The following is a 15,680-nucleotide window of genomic DNA, read 5'->3' as shown; positions in this document are numbered from 1 at the left end:
ATTACTTAAGGCCCTGTGTTATGTCATAGTAGTGTAGTACTACGGTAGTTAACTTTTCAATGTCTATTACAGAGCGCCGCTGGTGGTACAGCATGCATTATGGCAGGGTTTCCCAAACTGTGGTGCGTGCACCCCTGGGGGTGCGCGGCCTGTCACCAGGGGGTGCGCGAGCTGAATAGAGCAATGGTGGATATGTGTGTTTTTTTATCCAGCATTAATGAACGTCAGGTAGATTTAATTGCTTGATGAATTGAAAGTGTAATTTATAACTCATAGACTTGTCATGCAATAAGTTCCATTGTAATGATGGCAGAAAAAAAAAACATCTGATTGGAAATCAGGATTACCCAAAATGTGCGTTGGTGCAACATTCGCTTAGGGGGTGCGCGAACCACATTGAAATGTGAAAGGGGGTGCGCCGGGAAAAAAGTTTGGGAACCGCTGCATTATGGGGCTACATAAATTGGCAGCAGCAAGACATGCAAATGGGAAATCGTGTGGCCCCTGAAAGTGTATTATTTTGGGGGCCCACCATCCCAATCCCAATATATCATGGTGCTTTGTGGGGTCCGTGTGTGAAGCTGTGGGACCCCTTAATCGTTCCTAATCTATCCCCCTTCAGTGGGCCCCTTAAGGCACGGCAGGGTTTCTAGTTTCCCAAGCAGGGCCTGGCTAGGCTAAGCCAACATGTATACAATGCACATCAGGGGCCCTGCTAGAAACCTCGGGGCCCCATTAAATATTAGACATTCAGCAAGGGAATAAAACATGATAGGAGATGCCCTCAGATTAGGACTGTAACGATATTGTATCGAATCGAGAAATCTTGATACGCAGAGTCACGATACTGTATCGTGATACAAGAAGGCAGTATCGTGATACGTCCTTTCAAAGTTTTTTTTACCCTTCAATGCAAAAAAGAACCACATGGTAAGATGTGACGGTGCTTCCCATCTTCAATGGTGCTTCCAATCTTTGCAATCAATATCGTTGTTATTTTCAAACTTTTTTACATTATTAGTAACCTCGTTTAACCTATTCTACCTATGAACGATCATAAGAAAGATACATTTTAAAAATCCTGGGGTGTATCGAACCGTACGTCAAAAATCATGATACAAACCGAATCGTGACATGAGTGTGTCGTTACAGCCCTACCTCAGATGCCCCCTTTTGGCAGTGCCAGACCCAAATAATCAAACGTTTCCCGAGTGTTACCAACATGTTTTCAGAATCACACATCTGATTGGTTGTACTGCAGCTCTGTGGCAAGCAAAGCTCCACACACACATTTGAGGTAACAGCAAGGCAAGACGATGACGACCCCTCCTAGGGATGCAAATCTAAAAAGAATGGACAATCATGTACCCCTGTCTTACGGCACAAATCCATAAACAGTCTCGAGTCTATTACCTAGGGTTGCCAACTCCCCAGGTAAAAAAAGGGACACCTGATTTGCACAGCAGGCCTGGGGGTCCTCCCAAATCAAAAAAGTGCATTTCTTAGATGCAATTTCCAGCATTCTAACCAAATTGCGTCCCATTTCAGCTCAATACGGAACCATACTTTAGTTTCTAAATACGAGACGATTCTGTATTTCAAGGGGGGATTGGCAACCCTACTGTTACCTCACAGCACCTCTTCTTTACCAGTAGGCCATTGGCTCAGTCAGTGGTGTACCTTTTGCTAACGCTCCACACCAAGCTGTGCTAGCCAGCAGGCAGGCAGGCACACACGACACAGGAAGCAGATTAGGCACAATGTCACTATGACAGCTCAAAATAAAGAAATAAATCTGGAGCCAAGAGCTTGCACGAGCCGAGGAGCCTGTTGGGTTTAACCTGCTGGGCAAAAGTTTTGTGGCGATCAGTTAATGATTAATAACAATGAGGCACATCCATTAGCCTCCCATCACAGCAACCCTGACCTACAGTCAGCAATCTGCCCTCCCTGCCTGTCTGCCTCACTCTCCCTCTCTCTTTCTCACTCAATTTAACTCTCAGTGGAATTGATTCCATTTTATCTTTCTCAGTGTGGACTTCCATACCATACAGTTGATCAGCAAATTGCGTTTAGACTCTGGCTGTGTATACTACTCAAACACGTAACCCTAAGCCAGGGGTGGGGAACCTATGTCTCGAGGGCCATTTGCGGACATTTCTAATGTAATTCAATGAAATATTTTGTAAAGGAATCGTAGAAAATGCATTTGCAATTCAATTAAGTTATATTCAGGGAGCCTAGAGAAGGTGCTGTCTGTTTAAAAGGTGGCTGCCTTCAATATAGGCCTAAGGTGAAGGGGGAAATCCTGGTTTTTGTAATCACGGCCCTCTGAGGACTTTTACGGCCCTTGGATGAATTTGAAGTGGCCCTTGGAATGAGAAAGGTTCCCCACCCCTGCCCTAAGCGAACCAGGTGATAGGCCTACACAAACCCGGGGTTTGGGGTGGTCAAAACTGAATGGAGAGAAAACAGATATGTGACCATCGGCCACACTGCATTCTCAGTCAAAAGTACTAGGAGGACATTAGATTAAATCGTTTAGGGTAAATTTAGAGAGAGTCAACTGTGGTCATGCATGGCGCTCAGACCAATGTACCAAAGAGCAGCCCTATCTCTCTCACAAACAGGGTTAAAGGCACACTTAACAAATCAATGGCTACTACTGACAGACTGACAAAACTTCTGATCCTTGTCATGCCACAAGTGCATAGTCATCAAGTAGACCCTAGCACTCTCCTGCCCTGGTGACACGCCGTATCCTATATGCGTCCTCCTGTCTGAACCAAACAAATGATACAGGTCTGCTGCTAATGGAGCCGGAGGATGCATTGTCCTTATCCTCAGGAGACTCTACACCTGGCTTACAGCCTGCCACCGTTGCCTGCGACGGCACACACACACACACTACTGTCGCTTTAAGAAACTAAGATGGAGTCCCTCGTTATCGCACAGTTGCCGTGCTTCCTTCCTGCCGCACGCATTGCTCAGCTGAGCCCTACACAGAAGACCCAGCCGCGCAGATGACGAGGAGGACAGCGATATTTGGTTCCATTCCGGGCGCTTTCATTTTCGCCGCATTTGAGTATCGACACGAGGATCCGTTAAACTGGGAAGCAAGTCGGCAGAGGCACTGGCGCAGCGAATTTCACAATATATGGATTGGTGGCTGCATTTCAAGTTGCCATGGGATTCTGCGCCAGTCTGTTATAGGCATCTAGGCTACCTAGTTACCACTGAACTCACTCGTTATAGATGCGTGTATATGCAGGTTAAATTCACTGCTGTGACACAACTCGTATGTGAGCAATCTATCCATCAGAACAAGTTATTCTCAAGTAGATGCATAGGTGCGCAGCCGAATGGACTGCTGTCACTGACAGTGAGGCTGGGTAGTCAATAACGGGCAAAAGCGGACTTACTTTCGTGTTACGAGTCTCCGTGTGCATCTCGGTAGCTAAGCGGGCGAAGGGGTGGAGTAGGGGGTCGGTCGGGCGGGGTGTATTTGAATAATGGTATTCCTGCTTGTAGTTTCTACCTATACGCTATATATTTTAACATTAAACGTGAACTGTTCCCTCGACTAGTTATTTAACGCATATCTCCAGCGTCGAAAATTCTCTTTCGCTCCCCCAGCCTCTGTCGGTGTGTTGTTGCCGTGTACAGGGTTGGGCTCGATCTCTCCTTCTCTCCTCCGCCTCTCCCTGGTGTTGACCCCACCCTGCGTCCCCACCCCTCAACTGTGTCAATCAGAGGCTATGTAGCCAGCCGCAGAGCAGCTCGCACCGACAGCAGAGCCCAGTCCTCTCCAAAACGCCAGCGCCAGGGTGAGCTCCGATTTTCGATTTCATCGCCATGGTCGCTAGTTCAGATAGCTGGCCAACGGAACACACCCTGTCACCTCACCTAATGACGTCAAGTTGCACCGGATGTTCCAGGCTTCAGGAGTGATACTTTTACTTGGCAGTGTTGAGCACCTGAATTCTGTACTGCTCCACTCTGTGCGTAAGAGCGCATACCCAAATAGTCCCCCGGTCAGAAGGAAACAAAAATACACAAATAAGAAATGCATTAACTGTCGTATATAACCTAATAAAATCAAAATAGTAAAATGTCTAAGAATTCATGAAACACAATCTATAACTGGCCCCTTAATAAATGAATAAAGTGTCTTTCCGCAGCAATGATCAGTCGACATTCAGAATAAAACATAATTTTGGTGTGTTTATATTGGACAAGGAAAAACACTCTACTGATTTCCAATCACTGCAACACTATAATGTCAACAGTAGCCTTATAATTTAATCGGCTGATCTGTCCTCGCAACACCGGTATACTTCTGTGCGAGTCTGTCGGGCGGGCCGAGTAAAGGCGGTCACACCCACCTCCGGCATAGGAGAGAGGGTGTGTCCCTGCTCTTATCTATCCGATTTCAGAGCGCCATGGAGAGGGAGAGGGAAGTAAAGTTTAAAGTAAACTGACATTTTACAACACACACATATTTACACTCTATAACCAGGTTACAAGCTGTGACAAGACCCATAAGACAGACAGACGGACATGTAGATAGATAGATAGATAGATAGATAGATAGATAGATAGATAGATAGATAGATAGATAGATAGATAGATAGATAGATAGATAGATAGATAGATAGATAGATAGGTTACCATTGTTTACCATAATAATATATCAATATCATAATCTGTTATATCATAATCTGTTCTGACATGTAGAAAAGCAGCTCTCTCAAAGAGACTTTTATTTTGACTAAGTGAAATGACACCAGCGAATGGGCGTGTGTGTGTGTGTGTATGCGCGCGCGCGTGTGTGTGTGTCGGTGTGTGTGTGTGCATATGGTACTTAGGAGTGCATGCGCACGTCTGTGTGTGTGTGTGTGTGTGTGTGTGTGTGTGTGTGTGTGTGTGTGTGTGTGCGTGTGTGTGTGCTGGTCAGAGGGGTGTGTCGTGTTCACTATAATGTTTCCACCTAGTGGGTGTGTCATGTAGTGACGCCTGCTGGAGTGATGTCAGCATGACAGCCCAATATCCAACTGTGTACTCCTCCTGTGTGTGAATGTGTGTGTGTGTGTGTGTGTGTGTGTGTGTGTGTGTGTGTGTGTGTGTGTGTGTGTGTGTGTGTGTGTGTGTGTGTGTGTGTGTGTGTGTGTGTGCGCGCGCTGCGTGTGTGTGTGCACGCGTGCATGTGCGTGTGTGTGTGTGCGTGAGTGTGAGTGTGAGTGTGTGCCGGTCTGCCGACAGTGGGGGTACAAACGGGTCTGTTGTCCTGGGCCCAGGATTTGGTCCCCACTACATTGTATGTAATGAGAGGGGGGGGGGGCTTTTGGATGATTTTGTCCTGGACTGGAAAAAGCCGTCAGCGGCCCTGTGTGTGTGTGTGTGTGTGTGTGTGTGTGTGTGTGTGTGTGTGTGTGTGTGTGTGTGTGTGTGTGTGTGTGTGTGTGTGTGTGTGTGTGTGTGTGTGTGTGTGTGTGTGTCATCTCACAAGCAGAGCAGAGACGTAAAAGCAAGACCAGGATGGGGCACCTAAGCCTCCAGCCCTTCCTGTCGGCTCCTGGGGCCTGGGAAGTGGTCTTCAAGATTCAAGATTCTTTTTAATGGCCCCGAAGGAAATTTGTCTTTGACAGCTGCCAGATAACACACAACACTGATACACATGACGCCAAAAACAAAAACACATACAGACATAAATACAGACATACATACAGACATAAATACATACATACATACATACATACATACATACATAAACAATGCCAATCCAAATCTTTAGCAGGTGCCCCCATTATTATGGCAAGACAGGTCAGGTCACACAGACAGATCTGTCACTAAACTGTAACTACTACTGGCACTCACACAACTACTACTACTACACTGTGAGTGGTGGCAAGAGCGGAATAATTCAAATGGAATAATAATGGAATAATTCAAATGGAATAATAATGGAATGATTCAAATGGAATAATATGGAATAATTGTAATATTATAATAATGGAATAATTCAAATTCTGTCCACTATTCTATAACTTCTTCTAATATCCCAGTTTGCCTCTTCATTTCCTTCGATGATGTCACCCAGCATTATAGCAGTTTTTAGGGCATTGGTGAAGTTTGTGGTGGAGTTGTTATCATGATGATATTAACATCACCACTTCAGTCAATTTCATTATGCTGCTGTATTGCTCACGCTACCCTTGACTTGTCAGTACCCGGAGATGCCACATTTTTCGTCTCAGCCCTTTCCGAGATATGAGCTATTGTAATGGGGGCAGCGTTTGTTTACTTTTTTTTTTTTTTTAAAGGGACACTGTGCAGGAAATGGTCAAAAAGGTACTGCAACTATGCTGCTCATTGAAACTAGGCTCCCTATTGCCAAATTTGATCTTTACATGAAAGTTTACTAAGTAATAAACAAATATTAACTAGTATGGTCCAATTACAGTCATTTTTGCAGCTAAAAATGGCTATTTTAGGAATTTCAAAATGGCGGACCATGGAGAAGATCCCCCTTTTCATGTATGAAAAGTGCAATTTTTCCCGTCATAATGAATACTTAGAATTTGATGGTGGTGGTAAGTATTCATGAAAAAGGTAACATTAGTGAGTGGACAGCATGAATTCTGGAAATGATCAACTAAAAATCTCACACAGTATCCCTTTAAATCAACATAGGCCTACTCCAAATATTTTTCACAAAAGGTACCGCTGTTTGTTAGTTGTCTGCTGATGTTGTATAACCTTTTGGATGTTTTTGGGGATGTTTTTTTTTTTTTAATGTAAACAAAGCGCTGCCCCCATTACAATGACCAGGATCTTGTTAAAGGCTGAAGAAGAACAAAAAAAAATCTCAGGTACTGACTAGTCCAGGGTAGTGTGAGCATTACAACCGCATATTGAAAATTACTCAACTGGTCCTTTAACATCACCACCAGCCAGAAACTCTACAAAAACTTTTAAAAAGCCTGCTAATTAATTTTATGTGACATCCAGCATGATAATAAAGAGACAACCAGATATTAGGATAAGCGGTGGAAGAGTAGCAAGAATTTTTGTCAGGACTACAAAGTTGATACCGGTATGCGTCCCAAAATTATGCATAGCAACTTAGGAAATATGGGCGGGCCCAAGCTAATTTGATATAGTCCTAGGTTATAACATTATAACATTTGGATGGTTAAAACAAAACTGATTCGGGCCCTACCGTGGCCAACTGGTTGGACACTCGTCTACCATGCGGCTGACCCGGGTTTGATTCCAGGCCGGGTCCTTTGCCGACCCCTCCCCGTCTCTCTCCCCATTTGCTTCCTGTCCATCTCTCACACTATCCTGTCGAATTAAAAGTTGAAAAAGACCCAAAAAAATATTTGACTCCACTCATTCCCTTCTATACCTTCGGTGGCCCTTTCAGCTTCGCTATATAAGCAAGCAAGGGGGTCTGAAGTGGGCCATCATACCAACCAAGGACTTAATTTAGTAGGAGCAACGTTTCGATCATAGATCTTCTTCAGGCATCTATCATCTATGATCTAAGATCTATGATCGAAACGTTGCTCCTACTAAATTAAGTCTTTTGCAAGCAGTGTGCAGATCCTGTCCCGCTCCTACATGTGACAGTTTTTTGATTTGGCACCTGCTGATGCTTTTTTGCTGGATGTGCGCACTTTCCACTACACTCCATCATACCAACCAACACATCTACACATGTTCAAAAAGACACCGCCTCTGGCATATTCAAATATTAAAATCCTCTGTATATTCAAATCTCCAACATCACATCAGGACATTTCGATGAAAAGGTGTAAAACAGCCATTCAACTTGTCAGGGAGACAGCTTGAAGTGTAAACTAACTGAGTCGTTTTAAGACAAGAGCACTAGAGCTCCGACAAGGAGCGACAGGATTGGGAAGATGACCCAACAGAGGTCACATGACATTAACCTCCTCAGAAACTGTACTAGGCATGTCCAGACACGTCCCTTGTCAACATGTTAAATAAGATATTTACTTAAGAAAAACACATACACATTTTAGGTCATAGCTTAGGACATACAAACACATGTACTTTTGTTTCTTTGAGTTTTTGCAGACATTATTTATGATGTTTAAAGAAGTATGTTAAAGTTCAAAAGGTCTAAATATACAGGAAAAAAACTTTAATGTTAAATGTTAAAAATCAAAAAACAATCCCAAGTACACAAATGAAAGGTAGGTTTGTGTATTTATGATGCTTTAATTGTTTTAAAAGTCAAAGTTGTTCTGCTATGTTTCTGCTAAAACATTGAGGGAGACAAACGGTCATACTGCATTTTGACCAATAGGTGGCGGCATAAACCATGTTTCCTTTGTACACACCCCACACTTGTGTCCTCAGCTGCTGTTAACTCCCAAATCAGTCCACACCCAGGTAGTAACATAACACAAGAAAGCAGCAATTAATATTATATTTTTAAAAATCATTTGAAATAATTAAATAATATCTAATATTTTATTCCATAGCCTGACCAAATTAATATCTTCATGCACTGAGACTGTTGATTAGCAGGTGCAATCTTTGGTGCAATTATATTGCAATTCTATTCTTTTCTATTGTATGTATGCTGCTAAATGTGCCAAATGGCCCTTTTTCACCCACTTCTAGTTAGCACCGCCACCCCCCACCACCACCACCACCACGCACACACACACACACACACACACACACACACACACACACACACACACACACACACACACACACACACACACACACACACACACACACACACACACACACACACACACACACACGCACACACACACACACACACACACACACTATGCTGGCCCTTCTCCGAGACCATTATCCAAAGGCCATTTCCTTACAGTGGTTGCCAGGTGAGGTGTGGCAGGAAGTCTGTATTCAATTGGAGTGAAAACGGGCACAGAACCACAACGTCTGCCCATGACCCCCCTGCCCCTCCTGCTCATTCAAACATAAACCATTTCCTGACAGACGGATTCTGACGTAAGTGGCTGCAAGCTTCATAATGTTTTCTTACAGCCTTTTAACTGTAGCCGCTAAGAGGTCTCCAGATAGAAGTAAATGAAGGTTATACCAGAGATTCTTTATGTATAGAGATATGCCAACATAATAGGTTTCTATGGGCACCTAACGTGACCAGGTTCCGGTCTGCCTAAAGGGGCGTGTCATAATGCTCCTAGCATTGAATAGAACAGTCCTTAGGTCTGCCTAGGTCTGTCTAAAGGGGGATTTCCCCCCCAATAATAGAACCCGGAAACAATGGGCCAATGGAACTTCTCTCTCCCTACTCTCTCTGGTTATACAGCAAGCTGTCTATCTAGGTAATAATAATGGTCATAACAAGGCTGATTGTATAATGCCTTCCACCAGCACAATTATACCCATAAACACATCACCCTTTGACCTTTTCTGTCTTAGAGCATTTAACAAGGCCGTCAGGGCTATTATAGTGTTCTGAACTGTGGGTTCAAGTGCTGGGATTAGGTTGGTTTACACACTGGAGCTTGAACCAACGTCACAAAGCTACTCATGTCATCATGGGCCAATGTTGTGTTGTAGTGCACACGTTGGCCACTTGGCAGCACTGTGTATCACCTTTACCTCTCATAGTTGGAGGGATAGATGGATAATTCTCACAGACACATACGGGAGGGAGGATATGCAGATTTAAACTTTTGAAATTCATTTCATATAGTCCAAAGGACAAGACCCTAATTGAACTTGTCATAAAATGCTATGAGGGTTTTTTTGTTCTCCTACATTTATAATGTTATATTGACCTTTTCACAAGTAGGCTAGTCCAGTGGTTTTCAAAGTGGCAGCTGGGGACTCCTGGGGGGCTGTGAGGGGATGCTAGGGGGTCCGCGGAAGGTTAGCAGAAAAAGTATAGCACATCAAAATAAATGATTGATTAATTAATGTGCACCAAAATAAACCACAATCAGCTAAACAATATTCCCTTCAGTAAAAACTTCATAATATTCTATTCCTTCCAACTAACATTATACTTATTTTATATTTCCCATTTAAACACACACACACACATAGACTATGGTTGTGAAAGGGGGTGCACAGAAAATTTTGGCAGAGATGTAACATGGTAAAGTTTGTTAACTCCTGGGGTAGTCCTCCAGTGATTACAAATATTTGGCTGTCTCTTTCTCCCAGTGTTCAAAGCAGCTACACTGTAGGACTGATGGAAGTCCTTTTTGTTTGCTTTAATTGAACTTTATTTATCAGCAACTTTTATTTGTATAAATGTATTGATGTCATAGAAATGTATTAAACTCTCTACATTAAATTGCATTTCATTACATTTAAAAGAGACTTTAACAGCACTTAAAGCAATTTACAAAAAAGGGCATAGGCTAATCAGCAACATACATTGTGTGAGGAATAATATAAAGTACACAATGTAATGTTATCGCCCCAAAGTTAGCACTGTTGATATCAGATGCATAAATATAGCCACAGTATTGATTAATGCTGTGCAAAACAGGAAAGCCCTTGGCGGAAAATAGATATAGATAGTGATAGATAGCCTACCCCCTGTGAGTGTGTGCGTGTGTGCATGCACGCATGCATAAAGTGCATGAATGTTTGAATGCATATGACTTCATGTGTCAGAGTGTGTGTGTGCTTGTGTGTGCATGCGTGCATGTGTGTGGGTGCGTGCATGCGTACCTGAGTGTGTGTCAGTGTATGTGCTTGTGCATGCATGTGTGCATGCGCGCGCACGTGTGTAAACTTGCTTTGTGTGCCTCGGCATGTGTTTGTGTGTTTGCTAGATAACAGGACTGAGTTAGAGCTGTCTTTTCAAGGCTACATGATAAACACACTCTCACCACAGATGTCCAGTTCCCATGAATGTAGTGAGAATGATGATGACCTTATGTAGACCTCCTTACCATTCAGCTTTATCAGCACCACATGAATAAGATTGCATCACTCACTTGATGTAAGTTATCTGGAGGGAAACGTTTAATTTCCTCTTTACACACTGAATGTGTATGTAATAAAGTGACTCTCTACCCTCTCTCTCTCTCTCTCTCTCTCTCTCTCTCTCTCTCTCTCTCTCTCTCTCTCTCTCTCTCTCTCTCTCTCTCTCTCTCTTTCTCTCTCCAGGCACTGCACTGATCACTGGCAATAACCAGTGAGTGAGTTAGTTCCTATTCAGCTAATATTTGGCATGGTCGTGACTCGTGTAACCAATATATGCAGGCCTTCAGTGGTCTATGACATAGGTTCACGTGCGCTCACCCACTTACATACATACACAAACATAAAGGACGCTATTATGCATAACGGGATACTCTAATGCTGTGGACTAACACATACATTCTCTCTCTCTCTCTCTCTCTCTCTCTCTCTCTCTCTCTCTCTCTCTCTCTCTCTCTCTCTCTCTCTCTCTCTCTCTCTCTCTCTCAGCATTGATTTTCTTGGTTATGTTACGTGCATGTATTTTATAAAGTACTTTACAGTGCATTTCGGCTGATTTATTTCTCTTTTTGCACATGCGTTGTGAAGCCATCATAGCAAACTTCATTAGTTGTGCCCCAGATGATGATGGAAAGGGAAAGTCATTTCACATACAAAGACCCATGAAACCAGTTAAGTGAAGTTTAATGACGTAGTAGTCACACTCAGATTATGGATGGCTTAACAGACGGAATCCACCCACAATAATAACCAAACGGGTAACAGTAAAACATTCATGTACTTCAAAAAGAGAAAAAGTTACAGCAACAAAAAATGTATAATATTATACACACACGTAGCAAAAATGTCTACCTAAGTGAAAGTGAAGTGAAATGCAAATGTATCATTGGGAAACTCCAACTCCCATTGTCATTGTGACACAGCACTCCACAGCACACAAGTGAACACTGCACACTGCACACAACGAAATAGCATTTATGCCTCACCCGTGCAAGGGGGCAGCCCTCAGTGGCGCCCCATGGGGAGCAGTGCGGTGGGACGGTACCATGCTCAGGGTACCTCAGTCATGGAGGAGGATGGGGGAGAGCACTGGTTGATTACTCCCCCCACCAACCTGGCGGGTCGGGAGTCGAACCGGCAACCTCTGGGATGCAAGTCTGACGCCCTAACCACTCACCCATGACTGCCTAAACAGCTGTACAGAGATCTGTGTAAAGGTTGGAGGAGATTAAGCACACACAAACAGTAGTCCAGGGACAGGGCCAGTGTTTGTTTTGAGTGATCGGATGGCGACCTCATTTCAAACCTGAAAAACCCCAGAAGCTGATGAAGTGTCTGAACTGCAGCTCTCGCTGAACCACTGTGAACCGGGAACACGTGTTTACATATTGGCACAAGGGCTATTCGTGGCATAAAATGATCTCCATTTTGTAGAATATTGGGACATTTACATTTTTGTATTGGGCATTCCATTGAATTGCATTGCAAAATGCATTTTATATAGATTAAAAAAGTATGTTCACACATAAGAATTCACACATACAGTAGGTGATAGGACCTCTGGACAGTCATTTCCAATAATAAAATGAAAAAGTCAAAAAATAAGGTTTTGCAAATAAACATCTTCAAATGCATGTTGATTCTGTTTTGATTTATGTAGGCCTAATAACTTTGAATTACAGTGCACCGAGAGCATGTGCAAACACAGATATGTATAGTGTACCAATATTTAATGTCAAAGTATAGGGACATGCATGTTGACTCACTCAAAGTTCAAATTATGCGTTTGCTTTCCAATACTTTACTACTCTATACCATGAACATTGTTATATTAATGTCATTGCAAATGTATCAAAAATGAATGTTGATTATCCCTTAATTTCTTGTTAAAAAACATACAGTCTGGATTCATGAATATTGACATTGATACGATCACATTTGATTTAATATTTGTGTCACAGTCTGAACCGGAAAGACTGTCTGTAGTCCAAGATCAAGAGTCCAGTATGCTCTTTGTATTTCTTGTGTCGTATCCAGTAGATAGATGAATGGGAATTAAAATGAATTCAGAAGTTCCATTGTGTCCCTTCACACGGTGACTGTTGGCGAATTGTTGTATTGATGTTCTCTGCTTGAGGTTTAACCCGTTAAGACACAACATTATAAATTTGCTGTTACCAGAATGACAATGACCAAGTTATGGTGCATTACTAAAGGCCCTGTGTTGTTATGTTACAGTAGAGTAGTACTGTGGTAGTTAACTTTTCAATGACTATTACAGTGCGCCACAGGAGGTATGGCGTGTATTATGGGGCTGCTTTCAATGATAACCTTTGCACTCACTCTCTTGCGGCACATGTACAGTACATATTCATCACAGCACTGTCTGAGCGCAAACAGTCCTCTGTGCACTGTTTTCAAAGGCAGCCATTGGTGAAAGCATTGTGGCCACATTCCACATCCAAAACAGTTCTGTTGATACTTTTTTAGCCAGACTGTTCGGCAACACAAAACAATTAGAACCATTAACACAACTTCTACTTTCCTATTTTGTTTCCGTGGTACATAGTTGATATGAGATCACAAAGGACAAAAGTACGTAGAGAGTGGGATGGATGGTTCGAGGAGCTAGCGGATATTTCACACAGGGAAGAGGTATATCTGGATGGTTCCCAAGGGCCCAGAGCATCACAGGGGCCCCCACAGATGACTGTGGTCAAGGGTCATGGGTCATGGGTCGGGGTGGGATTACACGTACCCCGTGACGTCATATCCGGCCGCGGGCGGTTGCCGCGGCGACTTGCGGGAGCCCTGCGCGGCCATGTGGCTGGAGTGGCTGCTGGTGCTGGCATGGCTCAGCGTGTTGCCCTTGGCAACCGCAGCGACACCACCAGCTGAGGGGGCGGGGACTCCCCGATACGGCATGGAGTGCGCTCCACCACCCACGCCAACTCCAACTCCAACCCCGATGCCACCCCCGCGCATGCCCCCTCCTCCACCGCCGGTGCCCACTCCGAGGCCCGGCGGCGGGTACGGGTACCCTCCTCCCCCGGCCCTCCTCATCCCCATCCCCCGGCCGTTGACGTCCATGTTGTCGCAGCAGGAGATGCTGATCAGGCCGCCCCCCAGCATGGAGAGCAGCGAGGAGGCGATGCCCAGGTACAGGCAGTCCCCCAGCTCGTACTTCAGGCTGTCGGGCAGGTGCAGCTTGTAGAAGGTCTGCACCACCTCGTGGGTCTTCCACGCCACGGGGATCAGCGCCATCAGGCCCGCCGTCAGGAACAGCACGCCGCCGGCGCCCGCCACGCGCGTCTTGGCGTCCGTGCCGTTCATGCACACGGTGCACTGCATGCCCAGAGTGGACACGGCGCACGCCAGCACTGAGAACAGCACGGAGATGACCATCATGGCGCGGGCCGCCTGGAGGTCGGTGCGCAGGCCCAGCATGGTGTTGTAGGTCTCGCACTGGAAGGCGCCGGTGCTCTGGTAGACGCACTCCATCCACAGGCCCTTCATGTTGACCACGGCCGTGACGATGTTGGCCCCGATGTGGGAGGAGATCTCCCAGTACGGGAGCACGGTGGCGGTCAGGGTGCCCAGCATGCCAAACAGGCCCAGGAAGAAGCCCAGGAGCTCCACTGCGGGCACTGCCGCCATCTTGGAAGATCTCAGGAAGGTTCTTCTCAGGTAGGGTCTCAGAAGTTACCGGATTCCGCTACTGGAAGTTCTTAAAAGTGCTAAAAAAAAGTTCTTGGATGTTCTCAGTTCTCTGGAGTTCTAGAACTTTGGAGATCTTGGAGATGTTGTTGAGCTATTCTGGAATTGTTCTTCAATGTTTTTGTTACTCTTCTTATTTCATGTTGTCTTATTTTATCTCTTATCTTTCAGTTATACTTTACTCCTTCATGAATGGTTTTCTTGATTTACACAGTGGTCTGTTGTGATCCACTGACTGCATTCACCAGTCAAGGAAAAACAATGAAGAAATAGTCAAATAAAAACAAAAACTTACCAATATATTAAAGGTTCAGGGTTTGTAAGCTCCAAATGAAAAAAAAAAATCACTTTTTGATCATCCTTTCAGATCCTGAAAAGTATTAGGCTAATAGTCAATGCAGTCGTCCATGCACTTGAGAACCTGTCTGTGTCCTCTGTGTCTGTGCCTCTCTCTCTCCTCTCTCTTCATCATCCTTGTCCGTTTATCTCTCTCTGTGAGTCCGTGAGCTCATGGTCACTGCTGAGTTTCGGGAGCCTCTTTCCCATCCCATCGAGGTGGTGGGGACACGCCAAATCCACGACCAGCAAGTTAAACATTCACACATTGCTTTTCCAAAAGAAACAGACCTTTGATACAGTCATCCCCAAAACAAGGCCACCAGTTCAGGCACCCGAAAGCCAGTGTTGCAAAAGTAGGTCTAATTCTCCTCTCTACTCGAACTCGTCACCCAGATCTGCTCCGCTCGCACACATACGTCTGCAAATGACAAAGACAAACAATGGCTGAAAAAAACATGCTTTCTGTCAAAAGAGAAACAGCCACGCACCAACCAGAAAAGTATTGCTTATTTCATCATTCAAAATAAAAACAAAAATAAATTCAATAAAAAAAAACTGTGAAAAATATTGGAAGTCCCTTCTTAGATTATTGAAAACATAACAGGCACTGTCGACACCAATAGAAAATGAATGGCGTATTGTAT

At 44.3% G+C, this 15,680-nt stretch overlaps 2 protein-coding genes across 2 annotated transcripts in view; both read right to left on the bottom strand.

Moving 5' to 3' along the window:
- Positions 1 to 4,236, bottom strand: part of klf8 (Kruppel like factor 8) — an 89,669-nt gene extending 85,433 nt beyond the window's left edge. Inside the window, exon 1 of the mRNA XM_063202945.1 lies at positions 3,423 to 4,236. Within this exon, the coding sequence (XP_063059015.1) occupies positions 3,423 to 3,449 (27 nt within the window). The 5' untranslated portion in view covers positions 3,450 to 4,236. The remainder of the gene's footprint in view (positions 1 to 3,422) is intronic.
- Positions 4,237 to 12,169: 7,933 nt separating this feature from the next.
- On the bottom strand, positions 12,170 to 15,434 carry cldn2 (claudin 2). Its single transcript, XM_063202384.1, has one exon. It carries the CDS (start codon positions 14,635 to 14,637, stop codon positions 13,729 to 13,731), a length of 909 nt encoding a protein of 302 aa, XP_063058454.1. The 5' UTR covers positions 14,638 to 15,434; the 3' UTR covers positions 12,170 to 13,728.
- Between the last annotated feature and the right edge of the window lie 246 nt (positions 15,435 to 15,680).

Source organism: Engraulis encrasicolus, chromosome 7 (assembly GCF_034702125.1).
Source record: "Engraulis encrasicolus isolate BLACKSEA-1 chromosome 7, IST_EnEncr_1.0, whole genome shotgun sequence".
NCBI classification, from domain to species: Eukaryota; Metazoa; Chordata; class Actinopteri; order Clupeiformes; family Engraulidae; genus Engraulis; species Engraulis encrasicolus.
Note: the sequence above shows the minus strand (reverse complement) of the source record. Positions and strands in the feature narration are given on the sequence as shown.